This window comes from Tympanuchus pallidicinctus, unplaced genomic scaffold (genome assembly GCF_026119805.1).
Source record: "Tympanuchus pallidicinctus isolate F22 unplaced genomic scaffold, pur_lepc_1.0 scaffold31, whole genome shotgun sequence".
Classification (NCBI taxonomy): Eukaryota; Metazoa; Chordata; class Aves; order Galliformes; family Phasianidae; genus Tympanuchus; species Tympanuchus pallidicinctus.
The window spans coordinates 2,587,940-2,602,537 of NW_026294749.1; the positions used below are offsets into that span (position 1 = coordinate 2,587,940).

A 14,598-nucleotide genomic window follows, 5' to 3' on the forward strand; every position below is an offset into this window, starting at 1 on the left:
AGCACAATTTATCTGAAGTTTCTGCCTTTGCTGAATGAGATTTAAGGGATTTTCTTGCATTTATTAATCCTATGGTTGTATTTCCTGAGCAATACTGAGAGGTTTGAGTTAAGCTAATATGTGGTTTGCTTTATTGACTTCTATTTGCTTTAGAAGATTTTCTGTATCTCTGCTTTTCCCTTTATCTTACTGACAGGAGACACGGCTTCTTTTTATGCTGCTTATGCTGCTCTCTTATGCTACTAATTAAGAAAAAATGCAAACTCAACACTTGGAGCTTAAATGGGTTCGCTAATATAAACTATCAATCTTCTGTTTTTCATTATCAGAAATACGCCTCTTTCCCTTTCCTCTTCCCCTCACCCAACAACAGAGGAGAAAGAGAGACGTTCTCAGGGGTGTGGTTATCATGAGATAATTGCCACCCCAAGGGGTTCGAGACACTTGGGTGCATTTCATACCTCGTAGCTGTCCAAGGATGAGATTTTCACAAGGAGGCTCCACCCCTCTCTATTTTTTATTGCTTAAATCAGTCTATGTGCTTAGGGATCATTTATCATTTCCCTAATACTCACCAGGGTACAAACAGTACTGTACTAGTTTCATTCAACCTCCTTATTTCTCCATCTCTTTCCTGGTCAAAAAAAAAAAAAAAAAAAAAAAAAGTTGGCAAGAAGCTAAGATTATATAATGGCAATTCTGTATTTAATGCAGAAATCATACATTACCCAAAAAACCCTTCACCCTTGAGTACTCTTTGTACTTCTGAGGACATGATATATGGCTGAACAGTGCACTTAGCAGCCATGACTTCATTTAAATCCTCCAGTTTCTGAGAAAGGGATTACTGCCTAGAACCTAAACAGTATTAAAACTACATATTTTCAGATGCAACTGCAGTTAACATCAGCTTAAATTTGCGTGTGGAGAGAACACTCTCACAACGCGAGGGGTGTTAAAATCTATAAGGTTGGAAAGCAAAACACTTGCTGAGGTTTTGTTCTTATGCCAAAACTTTTTAATTTTTTACCAATTACAGAATTCTTCATCAACTTTGCATATTTACATTTCTCAACCTTCTCAGCACAGCTTTTTTAGTATATACTAGTCATGCAGGATTGAAAATTAACATTTCCCAAGTCCCAAATGCCACTGTTGCAATTTCCTCTGCTTCTCTGGCTAACAGACAGCACCAGTGTGTTTCTCCCCTTGTTCTTGTAGTTTCTCACAGTTTCTTGTATTCCAGGTGAGGATGCTAACAGCCCTAAGGCAGCTTGGGATCAGCATGCTTGAAATTAGCTAAAACTATTATCGCAGCCTTGAGATGCAGTGTTCTCAGCTTGTCAGTGCTGGGTGGAATAATGGGTCTTGCATTGTTTTTTCTCCCAGCCGTACTTCACTGCTATTCAGTGCATGAACAGTAACCTCGCTAATGACCTGTGCAGCGTGGTTATTTAATGTTGTGTTGTGTGGAAGTACTAAGGATTCCCTTTTTTGTATGTGCACTTGCTAGGAAGTTTGTATTATGAGTCCCTCATTTGTTCTTGGGTTTAATATGGTAAAAGAAAACTTGTGGACTGAACTGGACTTTTTTGTTCCTCACTGACAGGATCTAGAAACAGTTTCCTTAGGTTAAATTCTTGTAAACACTGCTTGCTTGGAAGGGCATGGAAATTGAGAAGGCTGCAATATAGAGGCTTGCAGGCATTGAGAGAAAACATTTGCAAGGAAGACAGGTTAAGAAAATCTTGAGATAGATTTACACATTTTCTTCCACGTTTATCTCCTAGCAAGATAAAGGCAGACTGTTGGCATGTGCTTATGATCCTGCCACTTCTTGACTGAGAGATCTGTGAGTCATTTAGAAAAGAAAAGCATGATTGAAAAGTGCTAATTGAAATAAAATATTTGCATACAATAGAGGCATGGTAATTGCCTGAGCTGTCCTTTTTTTTTTTTTTTTTTTTTTTTTATTTTAATAAAATGCAGCCGTACACAGTTTTACAGACTACCTGATTTGTGAAATTTGATGTTCCCACCAGCAGTGTCCAATCAATGACTTGTTCATTGCATTTTGGCAATGTGATCTTACTGCCTTTCCAGCACGCCTCATCTTGAGGCTCCAAAATTCACTTTGAAAGCTGGTGGAGCTTTTTCTCTGCCAAGTAAGTTTTTCTTAAAGGGAGGATTTATGAGCACATTGAATACCATTCTCTAATGTAGGAGGAGTACTGCCTTGTTTCATTTCTAGCACCACAAGAAACAAAAATCTCAGTGCTCTCTCAGATCACAGTCAGGTGGATGAAAGTAGTGTAGTATTTGTTGATGTGGGCAAGAGGAGAAACTCCCAAGCTTTTTGATTTATGAAATTAGCTGACTGCCACATTGCTGTTTCCTGAATGTTTCGCTCCTATATTCGCATGAAAAGCAGCTATTATTCCTATTCATTTTCTCTGTGTCAGAAACCAAGAGACAGATGAAAAATGAGGCTGATGTTGGTGTTATGGGTTACACTACACAAATCAGCTGCAACGTTCATTTCTGATTTATGATCATCGTGCTTCATGAGTGGCAAAGCTGCTTCTTAAGATCAATGCTTATGCATTATACTGTTATAATTGGAAGGGAGGTGCTTTAGTAGTCAAATGTGAAAATAAAGACAAAATAAAATAAATACCAGCTGAAAATCTGTCAGATTGTGATCTGCCTCCTGAGAGAATCATCCTGATAGTTCATAAAAGGGAAAAATAAATTTTAAAAGTTTATCCAGTGGCTCTCATCCCTTTAAGCTCTCTGCCCTCTAGCCTTCTCCCCAGTAGCCCCACATACCTGTCAAGATGCACGTGTTTTTCTCATTCATCCCAGAAGTTCCTAGCTAGCCACCCACATCCTGAAGCAGATGAGTTGATTAAGTAGGCTGTTTTATGAGGGGATCGACTTTGAGTTCAGAGGGCTCACTTTCACGTGGAAAACAGCAGTTTTCTACCTGAAACTGAGAGTGGAACTGAGGAGTTAGTAAGGCTCATGGTTCCTTAAGTACAATTTAAACTCTGAATACTAACAGTGATGACGGTAGTGCATTCCACTCCTGTAGCTTCCTACACAGGATGAAGAGTTAATCAAAGTCCATGCTGAGGTGTGTAATTATTGCTATCATAATCTTGCCTGAAAAGGAAAGTTAAAATTAGATGTAACTACAGTGAGTTTACTGAAAGCTGTTTCTACAGGTTTATTACATCATTCCCAACAAAACCATCATCAACTACTGTATTCGTGGATGCTATTAATACTCTGGTTCTAAAATTAATCATTTGTAGTGCCTGTACTTGCATTATAGGTGAGGGTGCTCGTGCTCATGTACTCTGTTCACTGGCTGAATCATTTCAAAGTAGAGTGGTTTTTTGATTCATGGTTATAATTTAAATAAATGTAAAGGAGTCAATGATCATTTATTCATAACAAGTATATATCTCAGACTATTGCATTTATTGTTTAAAAGTTTTAAAATTCACCTATTTTCAAGAACAATTCGAGGAAAAGGAATATTGGGTTTATGAAAAAAAAAATGATTTTAAAGTGGTGTGGTTTTTTTGAGAAAAATTTGGGATAACATTTTGGACTGAAGACATTGGAAGAAAAGACAGTGGTTTGTCCAGTACCAAAATGAAAGCAGGAAAACCAAAAAGAAAGCCTGGTGACTTATTTCCTGATGTGGTGTTGCATGCTCATGCATGTTCTGTAATTCCTGCTGGAATACTGGAGCAGAAATTGCAGGTGAAGACTGTGAGAGCTTGCCTCTTGTCACTACATACAAATCCATCCCAATTTGCCCCATTCTTTGCACACACCGTAAAAATGAATGAAAGCCTGGGAAATTAATTGCATGGAAGTCTGAGGTATGCCAGTAACATTCTAGCTTAAGAGGAGTCAAGGTCTACAGAAGGGTAATCTAATGAAGAATTGTAATTACTTGGCATGCCAAAAAAAAAAAAAAAAAAAAGAACAATTGGGACTTATGGAGAATGAGTAAGAAGAACAGAAGTAAGTCTGAAGAGATATTACTCATCTTTTGTTTAGAGAATAATCTGAGTGAATGAAGGCACGCTCCTAGCTTGCTGAGCTGGGGCCTTTTTGTCTCTGCCGCAGTGGTGCAAGCATTGTACTCCAAGCTCTCAGCACTGCCAGGTACTTAATGGCAGAGGATGTTCCCTCAATAGCTGTGCCCAGGATGGGGCAGGAGCTCTGTCTAATGGACAGTGCATCTGATTGGGGTTCTAGATCCAGTGACAGTAACGTGTGTCTTCAGCTGCTGCTTTTGTTTCTTGCAGTATCTCTTTGAAGAAGAGAAGGTCTGTTAAACACAGGAGAAGATAGTAATTAATTATTGTTGTCAGAAGAAATTGCACTTATTTGTACTTTTCATTACTACAATTATTTCCTTAGAGTAACAGGTAGAGCTTTTGCTGCAGCTTACAGGAAGAGTGTTTCCGTGATGTGCCTGCTAGAACCCTGTAGATGCTTCTAGACAGATTGTGCCTAGCTCTGCTAACCTGGCTGATATGGCTTAACCAGCAGGCAGTGGTTTTATTTGTCTTTTTTGTCACAAAAGCTGTGCTACATCAATTCCTATGGAGGTACAGAACAACAAGCCAAAACTCAAGTCATGACAAATACAACTCATTGAACTGCCCAGATAATTGTCAGTATGGGATCTGTACGGAACTCAGGGGGAAAAAGGAACGCAAAATTATTTTCTAAAAACTTTTTTTAATTTTATAGCAGATTTTAACCTTGTACTTATTTGATAAAAGTGAGCAGCAATTTTACAAAGGTTCAAATGCAGAGCCTTTTATGTATTGTTTAATACATTTTATTTCCAGGTTAAATGCCCCGTAAGAAAAAAAATAATCTAGTCTATATCCAAATCATATGGAGAATATTATTAAACTAATAAAATAAAAACTTCATAAATAAACTTAAAAGCTTATTTTGTCATTGAGGGAGGGAAAGTTTTTGATTCTTTGGGAGTACCTGAGAAACAGTTGTTTGAATGGATTCTAGGCTTTCTAACACAATGTCTCTCACTGTCTAATTCTCATGTCTTTCACAGTCTAGGAAGCTGTTTTCTGAAGAGTTAAATAATAAATATTGGAAAGATTTTGTATGGGTTGAAAAGCAAAATTGGCAGGGCACATAAAGCTCAGAGATTTTTACCTTATGCATTGCTGGAGATACAGGAAAGACAGGCAATGTAATTTGCGAACTGTTGGGGTAATGGTAGCTTCTTGGCAGCAAGGGGGGGAGTTGTGTGGTTTTTTGGTGGACTTTTCTTTTTGCATGCAGTGATGTTTTTATCACTTCTGTACAGAACATCTTTCCACATGTTCTGAAAACATCGAGGAAGCAAAAATGGAAAGTTTGTTGTTTGTTTAAACAAAAAACAAAACACAAAACACATCAGAAGTGAAATATATATATAGTAATACCATAAGCTGCTTGTCATGTTTGAATTTTAAAGTAACCTGTATGCTTTCTACTCATTTTTTTTTTTTTACACATGAAAGGGAATTAAAAAATTGTAGTGTTTCTTCCAAAGTGACTGCATTCCCAGCGCACATTTTATCCGTAGCTCTGTATTCCCTTGGTACATATAAAGCAAAATGAATTGGCTATCTTTTTACATCTCCTTTTCAATGTTCTCTAGTGACTCTGCAAGTTACCCCTCTTTGTCTTTCTACTAAATAGCATTTAAGGCTTCTGTCACAACTGGACTTGAGTATGTGAGAAAGCTTTTAGGGTATTATAGTGTTGCTAGCCCTTGAAGTTGCAAAATTTCAAGCATTCAAACTCATCTTGACTTTGCTGCATGTTCCTTGTGCTTAAAAACTTGGGTAAACATATATATTGTTGAAAAGATCCTTGAAAAAAAATCACGATAAAAAGGAAGAAAGAACCAGCACTTCTTTTTTAAAAGCTTCTTTTCTAATCTCTGTAACTTGAAACTAAAGACTTTGAACAGTGGGTTGGAGATTGTTCTGCAAGATAAATTCCTTGCATCACATAACCCTGACAACTCCCCAGTTCCATCAAATTAATAACAAATGGATGAGAAGATAAGCAAAACTAATGGTGAGGTTACATTTTTGTGACAAAGGTTTATGGCCGTACTGAATCTCATGTTCTGTGATATCCCTCCTCCTTCTCCTCCTACACTTTTTTTTTCTTTAACTATCTGATCTGAGCATTCCAGTATCTGAAGCTCTTCTCTGTGAAGGCGATCTGATGAATAGCAAGTTGGACTGTGTGCCTCTAGAACTTGCTATGAACAGTTCTCTACTCCTGCTGGTACATATGGTTAATTGTACAAGATCAACCTCAACCTCACATACCACACAGCAAATTTCTGCTCATTGGATGGTGCTATCTGAATACTGAAACACGCTGATGCAATACCATCTCCCTCTTTTGTTAAAACTGTGACATAATTCAGTTAGGAGCAATCTCTTGAGCGTCACTGACTTTTTCCATGAAGCAGGGGAAACTTACAGTAGGTAGTTCAGGGCCGTGTTTGATAGAATTTTGCATATCTCCAAGGGTGGAAATGCCACAGCCTGTTTTTTGGACAGCCTAATTTAGTATTAGGGTGCTCATACTGTGAACTTTTTGTTCCTGGTATGTAATCATGATTTTTTGTCTTGCAACTCGTATCCATTTTCTTCTGGCCCCGCTCTACGCAACTGTCTTTTAATCCAGACTGTTATATTCTCTTAAGAAGAAGAAGCAATTTACAGGTTAGCTCTTTTCAGAGATCTGTCCCAAAACACATCCTTCAGTCAGCAGACAGCGACCAAAGCAATTGTGTGGAATGGGCACTTTGCTTTGTCACAGCGGATCTCAAAGGGAATGAATGTTCCAGTTAAAGACCGTAGCACTGAAATTTAAAAATAATCAACAACTGGACTTCAGTGATCAGGCATCTGTTGGTAAAGCTGCTATAAATGCAAAGGTGAATGTGGTGACCTCGTGAGCTGGATTTACAACTGCACCTGCAGTTTTCCAGGGAGTGTTGAGGATCCACTTAGCGTAGGAACTGAGTAATGAATCCAGCTATCAACCCCTGCTACTTCGATAAATAAAACTTCAGTTAATCAGGTAGTATTTCCCATGCCTTTTCTCTGCTTTGGGTTGATTTTTTTCCTTTCTCTTTTTTCTCCCACCAAAAAAAGCTAGTAGCTGGAAAAAATAAAACCATTATAATAATGCCAAGCTATTTCTCTATAAATATTACTTTAGGAAGTTTGCATCAAGAACTTGAAATGAATCAGGAGGAGAGTTCTAAGGAAAACTTTCGCAGGCCGTGCCATTAGAAGTTGCGTCAGGGACCTCTTGCTAAAATCCTTGGAGTGTTTCATCTGCAGAGAAAATTGCTGCCCCTGTGGAAGGGTACACTGCACGGTAGTTCAGCTCTATAGCTGGGGACTGCAGGCACTCTGCCAGTACTCTTGCTGCATTTTGCATGGGCAAGAGCAGCATAGCTTAGCTGTGCATGAAACTTCTAAGTGTTCATGGTGCTGGAAGATGGTAGCAGCTTTCAGATTCTACAGGGCTGGGCTCTTTGGGACATAAGGAAAGATGATGCATGGTTTTGCTGCTGGTATGCTGAGTAATTATTTTTTCTGATGTAGAAGTCTTTGGTGTCCTTCCATCCCTTTCTCCTCACACACTTCAAGATGAGTTGATCTCTATACACCTGGAGAAATGGATGGTGGGGAAGCCATGAGTGAGCTTTTCCCCCTCCTTTGTGCCTTTTTTGCAGGTGCAAAAACATGTATGTGTTTGATACAATGGACTAAATTGCATTCAAACTGTTCTTTTTTATGTGTAACGAAAAGCACTCTGGGGTTACTTGATGAAGAAACCTTGTTTCCTTGGAAAATATGAACTGATTAATAAATATTAATAATTCTTCCTTCAGGGTCTCTTGTTAATTCTCTGCTTATGTTCATTTTGTGCAGATCACGTAATTTTATCTTCTTTAGTAATGGAGAACAGGGAAGGAAATAGGAAAGAAGATATATCTACTAAAACATACTTATTTTATTCAAGTTTTCAGTCATTTTTTCAGTTTATTTCTATTTAGTTAAGAAGTTTAATAGGGCTTTGATATATCAAGAACACAACAATAAACAACACAGCTATAGAATGGTGTTTTTTATATCAAAAACCATAGTTGTGGGGCTGGGGGATTTTGGTATCTTTCAACTACTACTTTTATTGGGTGAGAAGGCAATGCATTAAGCATTCATTATGAGTTAAGCCATTGGAGGCAAGAGGAATTGTCATGTTCTAGAAGATTACCTTATGTTACTGTAGGTGTGTAGGTTCTTTCCCATCCCCCTCGACACCTCCCACCTCCACCCAAATTCTCTGGATTTCCTAAAATCCCTAGGACTTTTTTTTTTGTGGTGTTAGGACTTTGCAGGAATGCTTGGCCCATACTCCGTATTAGATTTAGCAGTTGGAATGTTATGCTTTAAATGCCTGTTCCTAGGAGTTGAGCAGTTTGTTTATTGAGATGATATAAGTGATCCCACTGGTTTTTATTGGCAGTGGAAGGCACACTGAATATTCAAAGCAAATCGAATTGATTTGTAAAAATACAAAAAAGTAACTGCTGTGAAACGTGAGGCTTGAAACATTTCTGAGCAGTTTTTCTTCTCTGTAATTTGTTTCTCAGGTGTAAACCTTTGGCAGTGCTTAAAGAGACCTGACACGTCTTCTGCTCTGATAAATCTAAAGAAAACTACTTAAAGGTTTTTCAAGAGAACAAAGATGCTTAATCTAATGTTATACTTACGTTAATCACCTTTACTTTTACAGTGAAGGAATAATACATAGTTAACACTTCTATTATCCTGTTTCCTTCTGGGACTTCATGTAAGCTTTCCTTTTATAATGCCAGCCAGCTAAATTCCATATCCTTAAACTGAGAATACTGTAAGAAGGAGATGAAATTTCAAATTGTTGTTTTTTTATCTTTTAGAGCATGTTCTGCTAGTTCATACCTTTTTTTGGTAGAAGGCTAATAAGTGGTATGATTGCAGTCCATCCTTTCAATTTTTCAAAGTGACAAAACAGAAATTCATATTTATTTTCAGAATATCACCACTGTTGGTGATGCACTGCTCAGAAGCAAGTGTTATTAAATCTGCAGCTTGTATACAGTACTCATAGACATGGTAGGAATGTGTTCTTGGGGAGGGCAAGTCCCATATGTTTTCATTTAGATAGTTTTCAATAAGCTTTTAAATCTTGTTAAAGACCTTGCTAAGCTTGGTTTTGAATGATCAGTTGGGAAACATCATACTTAAAACATTGCTTTATTAAATTTGGATCTCATGTAGTGATTGAATCTGACAATTACGAAGAAAGAAGTGGGAAAAAGAGTTTAAATTCAAAATAGAGGGACTGATTCACAAAACTCACTGTCATTCTTGGAGCTGTATTATTGAAGAGACACAGTATAGTATTAAGGGTATTCATATTGTGTCCTGTGTTTCCAGGAATGCTGTAACTAGTGACTCTATGCTTTTCTCAAGAAAATTTTATTATCCTATGAGTAAGCTTTGCTGTGGGAACTTACGCTTGCCTAAGAATGTATTTGAATTGTTCCACAATTAGAGATTAGTCCAGCAGTGAAATTCAGATGAGCTAAAGACAGCATATAAAAGTCCTGATTCCTTTTTAATATTCTTTGAGCCAATGCTGCAAGGTATTCAGAGCCTGAAAACTTGGAACTGAACTACTTTTAACCAAGAATATTAGTATCTCCATTTTGTTCTGTCCTCTTTTAATGATAATGCTATCACTGCTTGTTGAATGGAATAAGCAGACATGTCTTCAGTGTGTAGATTCACAGCATATCCAGAGGTCGGCTATGAGAGTTCCAAAAGCACTGTGGGAAAGGAGTTCCAAGTTCACTCAAACCTTCCAAGTAGACAGCGTCAGTTTTCTTGGTATGTTGCTTTCCCTTTGACAGAAAGTCTGTCCAGAGAAGACAAAGGAGTATTGGATTTATGCCTTCCAGACTCTTTGATGAGAAAACTTTCAGTTTTTAATTTCATCCAGGCAAAGGCATTTCTTTTTGCTACTCCAGTCATTACAACATCCTGCTGCTGCCTTCAGAAAAATTACTGGGCACACTGCTTCCCCTGTGCAGGTGACAAATGCTATTTGGGATTTTTGAGGCTAGGATGGAGCATCTCACTTAACTAAGTTAAAAACTAACACACATAATTTTTCCAAAGCATGATGAAGAAAACCTCCTTAAACTTTCTCCTCTGTCTTTCCACTGTCATTGGTGGTGTACAGGGAGATCAGCTTCCTAATTCAGACTCTTAAGATAGTTGTTATAAATTAAATTGTGTGAAAACTCTAATCTGTTAGAATTACTTACACCATTTTTTCCACTGGGGAAATATTTAACTTTTCAGAAACCATGGACTGATTGTAACCTTTATGCTCCCGCCCTTAGAAACCACCATGAAGTTTGTACTTTCTCAGGTAATCCCACAGAGCTAAATGCACAAGCAAAGATTATTTCTGAGTAGTGTTTATAGAATCTGATGCTGTAGTTGGTTTCTGTTTCGCTAGCCCTGACCTCTTGTATGTTGTACAAGCAAAGCCACATCTCTTTTGCATGTCCCTCTTAATGAGATCCCTTCATTATTATTTTCTTTAACTTCAGTATTCCTATGGGTCTTGCAGAAAGTAACATGTTCAGAAGAAGAAAGAATGTGGTAATGGATAGCTTAGCACTTTTCTTACTCTGTCCTGCTTCCTTTATAACTAGTTTTATAAAACTTTTTTACGGTCTTACCGTTGAATTAGAATCCAATTCTAGTGTGAAGTGACACTGCTCAAAATGTCTTTAACAGCCCTGTGCTTTTGGAGTTGGAGTTTTTAGTGAGTAAAACCATTTTTCATTTTCTCGAATGCCGTTTTAGTCCAACCTGTGCTCCAAAACAAAGTGAGTTTAGTGGTGTGAGTCCCGTCCCTGGTGAACAATAGTCGACATTACAAAAACACCAAACCCACACAGAGCTGTCGGTTTCTGTTCGAGAACACTCAGGCCAGGCCAGCATGGAGACAGAATTACCTCACACCCGAGGGAGCGATTTTTCTAGGTGAACATTGAGGTCATTCTTCAGGCAGTAGGGAAAGGCATGTCTTGTGAAACTGGTCTCCGATCAGCCAGCAAGAGCAGCCCCTGGTAGTGCTACTGCAGGCTCTTTGTTCACTTTAGCGAAGAGGTTTTATAGTCTGGAGTTTCTCATTTAAACCCACCTGACATGCACCATTTACTCATGTCGGTGGAATATGCAAGCAAAGTTTGCAGTTTAGAGGGTTGTTTTATCAGGTTATTTGTTTGGAAGAATATGTTAATATGGTTAAATTCTTGATTCTGCCAAAATTAGTGTTCTGCCTTTTCTTTTAGAGCGGTGAAAAGACACTGAGAATACAAGAAGTTGCTAGCCATATGGTGAATATGATAATTTATGCTCATTAGAGCATTTTCAAGGCGAGGCTAGGTAAGGCCCTGGGAATCCTGATTAGGCTGTTGTGTCCCTGTTCATTGCAGGGGAGTTGGACTAGATGGCCTTCAGAGGTCCCCACAAAATCTAAGCATTCTGTGATTCTATCAGCTATTCATTGAGATGTATTCTCAAGGGTTACTCTAACAGTGAAGCTGAGAGGCTTTAAGTGTCTGTTATCATTGTAGCGAACGAATTTAAAAAATAAAAAATGAGAAGCTCAGCACTTCTAAGTGGACCAATGTGCAGTTCCAGCTGCCCTATACCAGGCTAACAAGTAAGGAACTGTAATGTAAGCCTGTAATGATTACGGAACAGAGGAAGCAGCTTGACGGGAGAAGTGAATATTTGGCTGTGTGTCTGAATCTGCAGAGAGACTAAAAACATGCCTGGCAACTGTTGTTTCCCATCACTATCTCTGGGCTAGCTCAGCTCATCAGTGAGGGTCATTTACCTTCTGCTCCACTCATAACTAACCTGACACAGAATGCTAAAGAAGTGACAACAGTTTGGTTACTGTGTGTTTTCGGTTAGTCTTGCTAAGCTCTGGACAGGGTCATATAAAGAGCTGTAACATTGCTATTGCTGTAGACCTTGTTCCTCAAAGGCAGTCATCAGCAATAGGAGCACTGAAGCAGAGTATTCCTTCGCTTGTAGTGATGGTGGAGATCACTCTAATGGTCCATTCCCTTTTGATTTATTTTTTTTCTTTTGAGGTTGATGGTAAAAACAGGGAATGTTTCAGTTTGCTGTGATTGTTTGTTTGTTTAAAAAAAAAAAAAAAGAAAACAGCGTGTAGAGGCAAAATGCTAGGCTGGAGAGATGATGTGAATGAAAGTACTGTCTTGTGGCTGGCCTATGCTGCAATCAAGGTCATCATGAAAGTAACAGAACTACTGAGGCAGGAAGAGAAAGGAGAGCTGTGCCCACAAACCTATTACCAAATTTTGAAGGATAGAGGAGATGCCAGCTTTTATTTGGATACCTCTGCCTTTTGCTCTCCCACTTCATCATCCACCTGCCCCTGTGCAAAAGTCACAGTTGATACTCCTTAGCCAGGTGAGGCTGGGAATGTCACTTGAGAACAGATATTTCCAATCTTCTCTTCAGTTTAGTGTGTGTTTAAATTGCAAAACTTTGAATGTTGTTTAAGGTTGCTTATTTATAAAATAAATGTTTATGCTTGTATCGTGTTATCTTACATAATTTTTAAACTATATTTAGGCCGTTTTTAACTAACTTGAGTGTGTCAAAGATAGTAAGTCCAAGTGAATATTGTGAAAATTGGCAGCTGTGGAGATGAGAGAGTGCCTGATAATGCTCCCACTATAGGGTAGGCTTACCCCTTACTTCACATGGGAAAGTAATCCAGAGAGAGAGATCAGGGAACACCAGTCTTTTGATTCTGCTATTTGTGGAACTTCTTGTTTATTCTTAGAAATCCTTTGAGAGTACTTTCGTAAACTGAGCACCAACTTTGTACAGAAGTGTCTAGATGATTTGTGACAAGTGGTGTATGACTTTGCTTGGTTAAATGTGTCTGATTGCTGCATGTTCTGATTCTCTTAGTAAAACTGGTATTTTTTTTATTTCCTTCTCTCCCAAGATTTCTTTTGACCTAGCAGAGTATACTGCTGATGTTGATGGAGTTGGCACTTTACGGCTCCTAGATGCTATTAAGACCTGTGGCCTTATCAATTCTGTGAAGTTCTACCAAGCCTCCACCAGTGAACTTTTTGGAAAAGTGCAAGAAATCCCGCAGAAAGAGACCACCCCTTTTTACCCAAGATCTCCTTATGGTAAGGCTTGCTGATGCGTGTGTGTCAGTAGTGTCTGTATGTCTGTTCTCTCTTCTCATGTCTCAGGGCTGAAGTCATTTGGGTGTGAGATTAGAATGACGATAGAGCAAAAGTGACTAGACATGTTGAGAGGCATACCTTTATGAATTACTATATTAAAAGTATTTGCTGCCATTGCCCGGGGGTTGGAAATTACCATCTCACTCCTCAAGACTGTGTTCATTCAGATCAGAATTAGAGAGCTCTTTTAGAGAGGAGGGGGAGGGTTGGCTCTTCCTTCTCTAAGAATTGTAAGATAGCACTGGAGTGATAAGGTTTCATGCTTTTTGTTGCTCAAATGAAAAACTCCCAAGAGCTCGTTTCTTCCTTCATGACCTCGCATTAAATTTGAAACACTTATTTAAGCATTGTGCATGGAAGACTTTGGTGATAAAGTTTCAAATCAATTTGAGTGTTAAGACGGCAGATTTTTGCTTTTATTCCTCTAAAGTCATTTTTTTTTTATTAGCAGAGGTCACCACAGTGGCATATTTCACACGCTCTGGCTGCATTAATTGTATTGTAAAAGAAAAATTGCTATGCTTGAGTGTGCGTAAGAAAACAAGTGAGAGAGTGCCCTAACCCTTCCTGGTCTATCCTGGGGCTGTGCAAAAAAGGAGTATTTTCTCGTTCAGCTGCTGTTTATTGGCCTGGATATTTTTTCCCTATGAAATGTGACACATCTAGGGAATGAACTGAATTCTAATGGAATTGTTGAAATGTGGCCATCACCCTACATGCAAGAGAGATGTGTGTGTGTGTCCAAGCAGTGCACAAGCGGAACGGTTATGTGTAACATCTTCTCCAATTATTTTTGTAGGTGCAGCAAAGCTGTATGCCTATTGGATAGTGGTGAACTTCAGAGAGGCCTACAATCTCTTTGCTGTGAATGGCATTCTCTTCAATCATGAAAGTCCCAGGAGAGGTTAGAAAATCCATGTAAAACTGTTCCTAAGTTTGTGCGTATCTGATAGGAAAAACGGTACAGTGCATCCAGAAGTTTTTTTTAAATCTCCAAAATGCTGTGGTGAGGTGGTTTGACTTGAGGTAGTCTGTGCACTGTGTTTAATGTAGCCCTTCTGGCAGTCTGCTATATGCCAGTTTTCACTCTCAAGTATCACATTCCATTTTGTAACCCTCCAACTCTGAAAGGAGTGATTTTGTGT

General features: G+C 38.5%; 1 protein-coding gene across 1 annotated transcript in view; it reads left to right on the forward strand.

Annotated features, from left to right (window-relative positions):
• Positions 1–14,598, forward strand: part of GMDS (GDP-mannose 4,6-dehydratase) — a 389,872-nt gene that overhangs the window by 127,264 nt on the left and 248,010 nt on the right. Inside the window, exons 5-6 of the mRNA XM_052697565.1 lie at positions 13,201–13,393; positions 14,253–14,357. Coding sequence (XP_052553525.1) covers positions 13,201–13,393; positions 14,253–14,357 — 298 coding nt within the window. The remainder of the gene's footprint in view (positions 1–13,200; positions 13,394–14,252; positions 14,358–14,598) is intronic.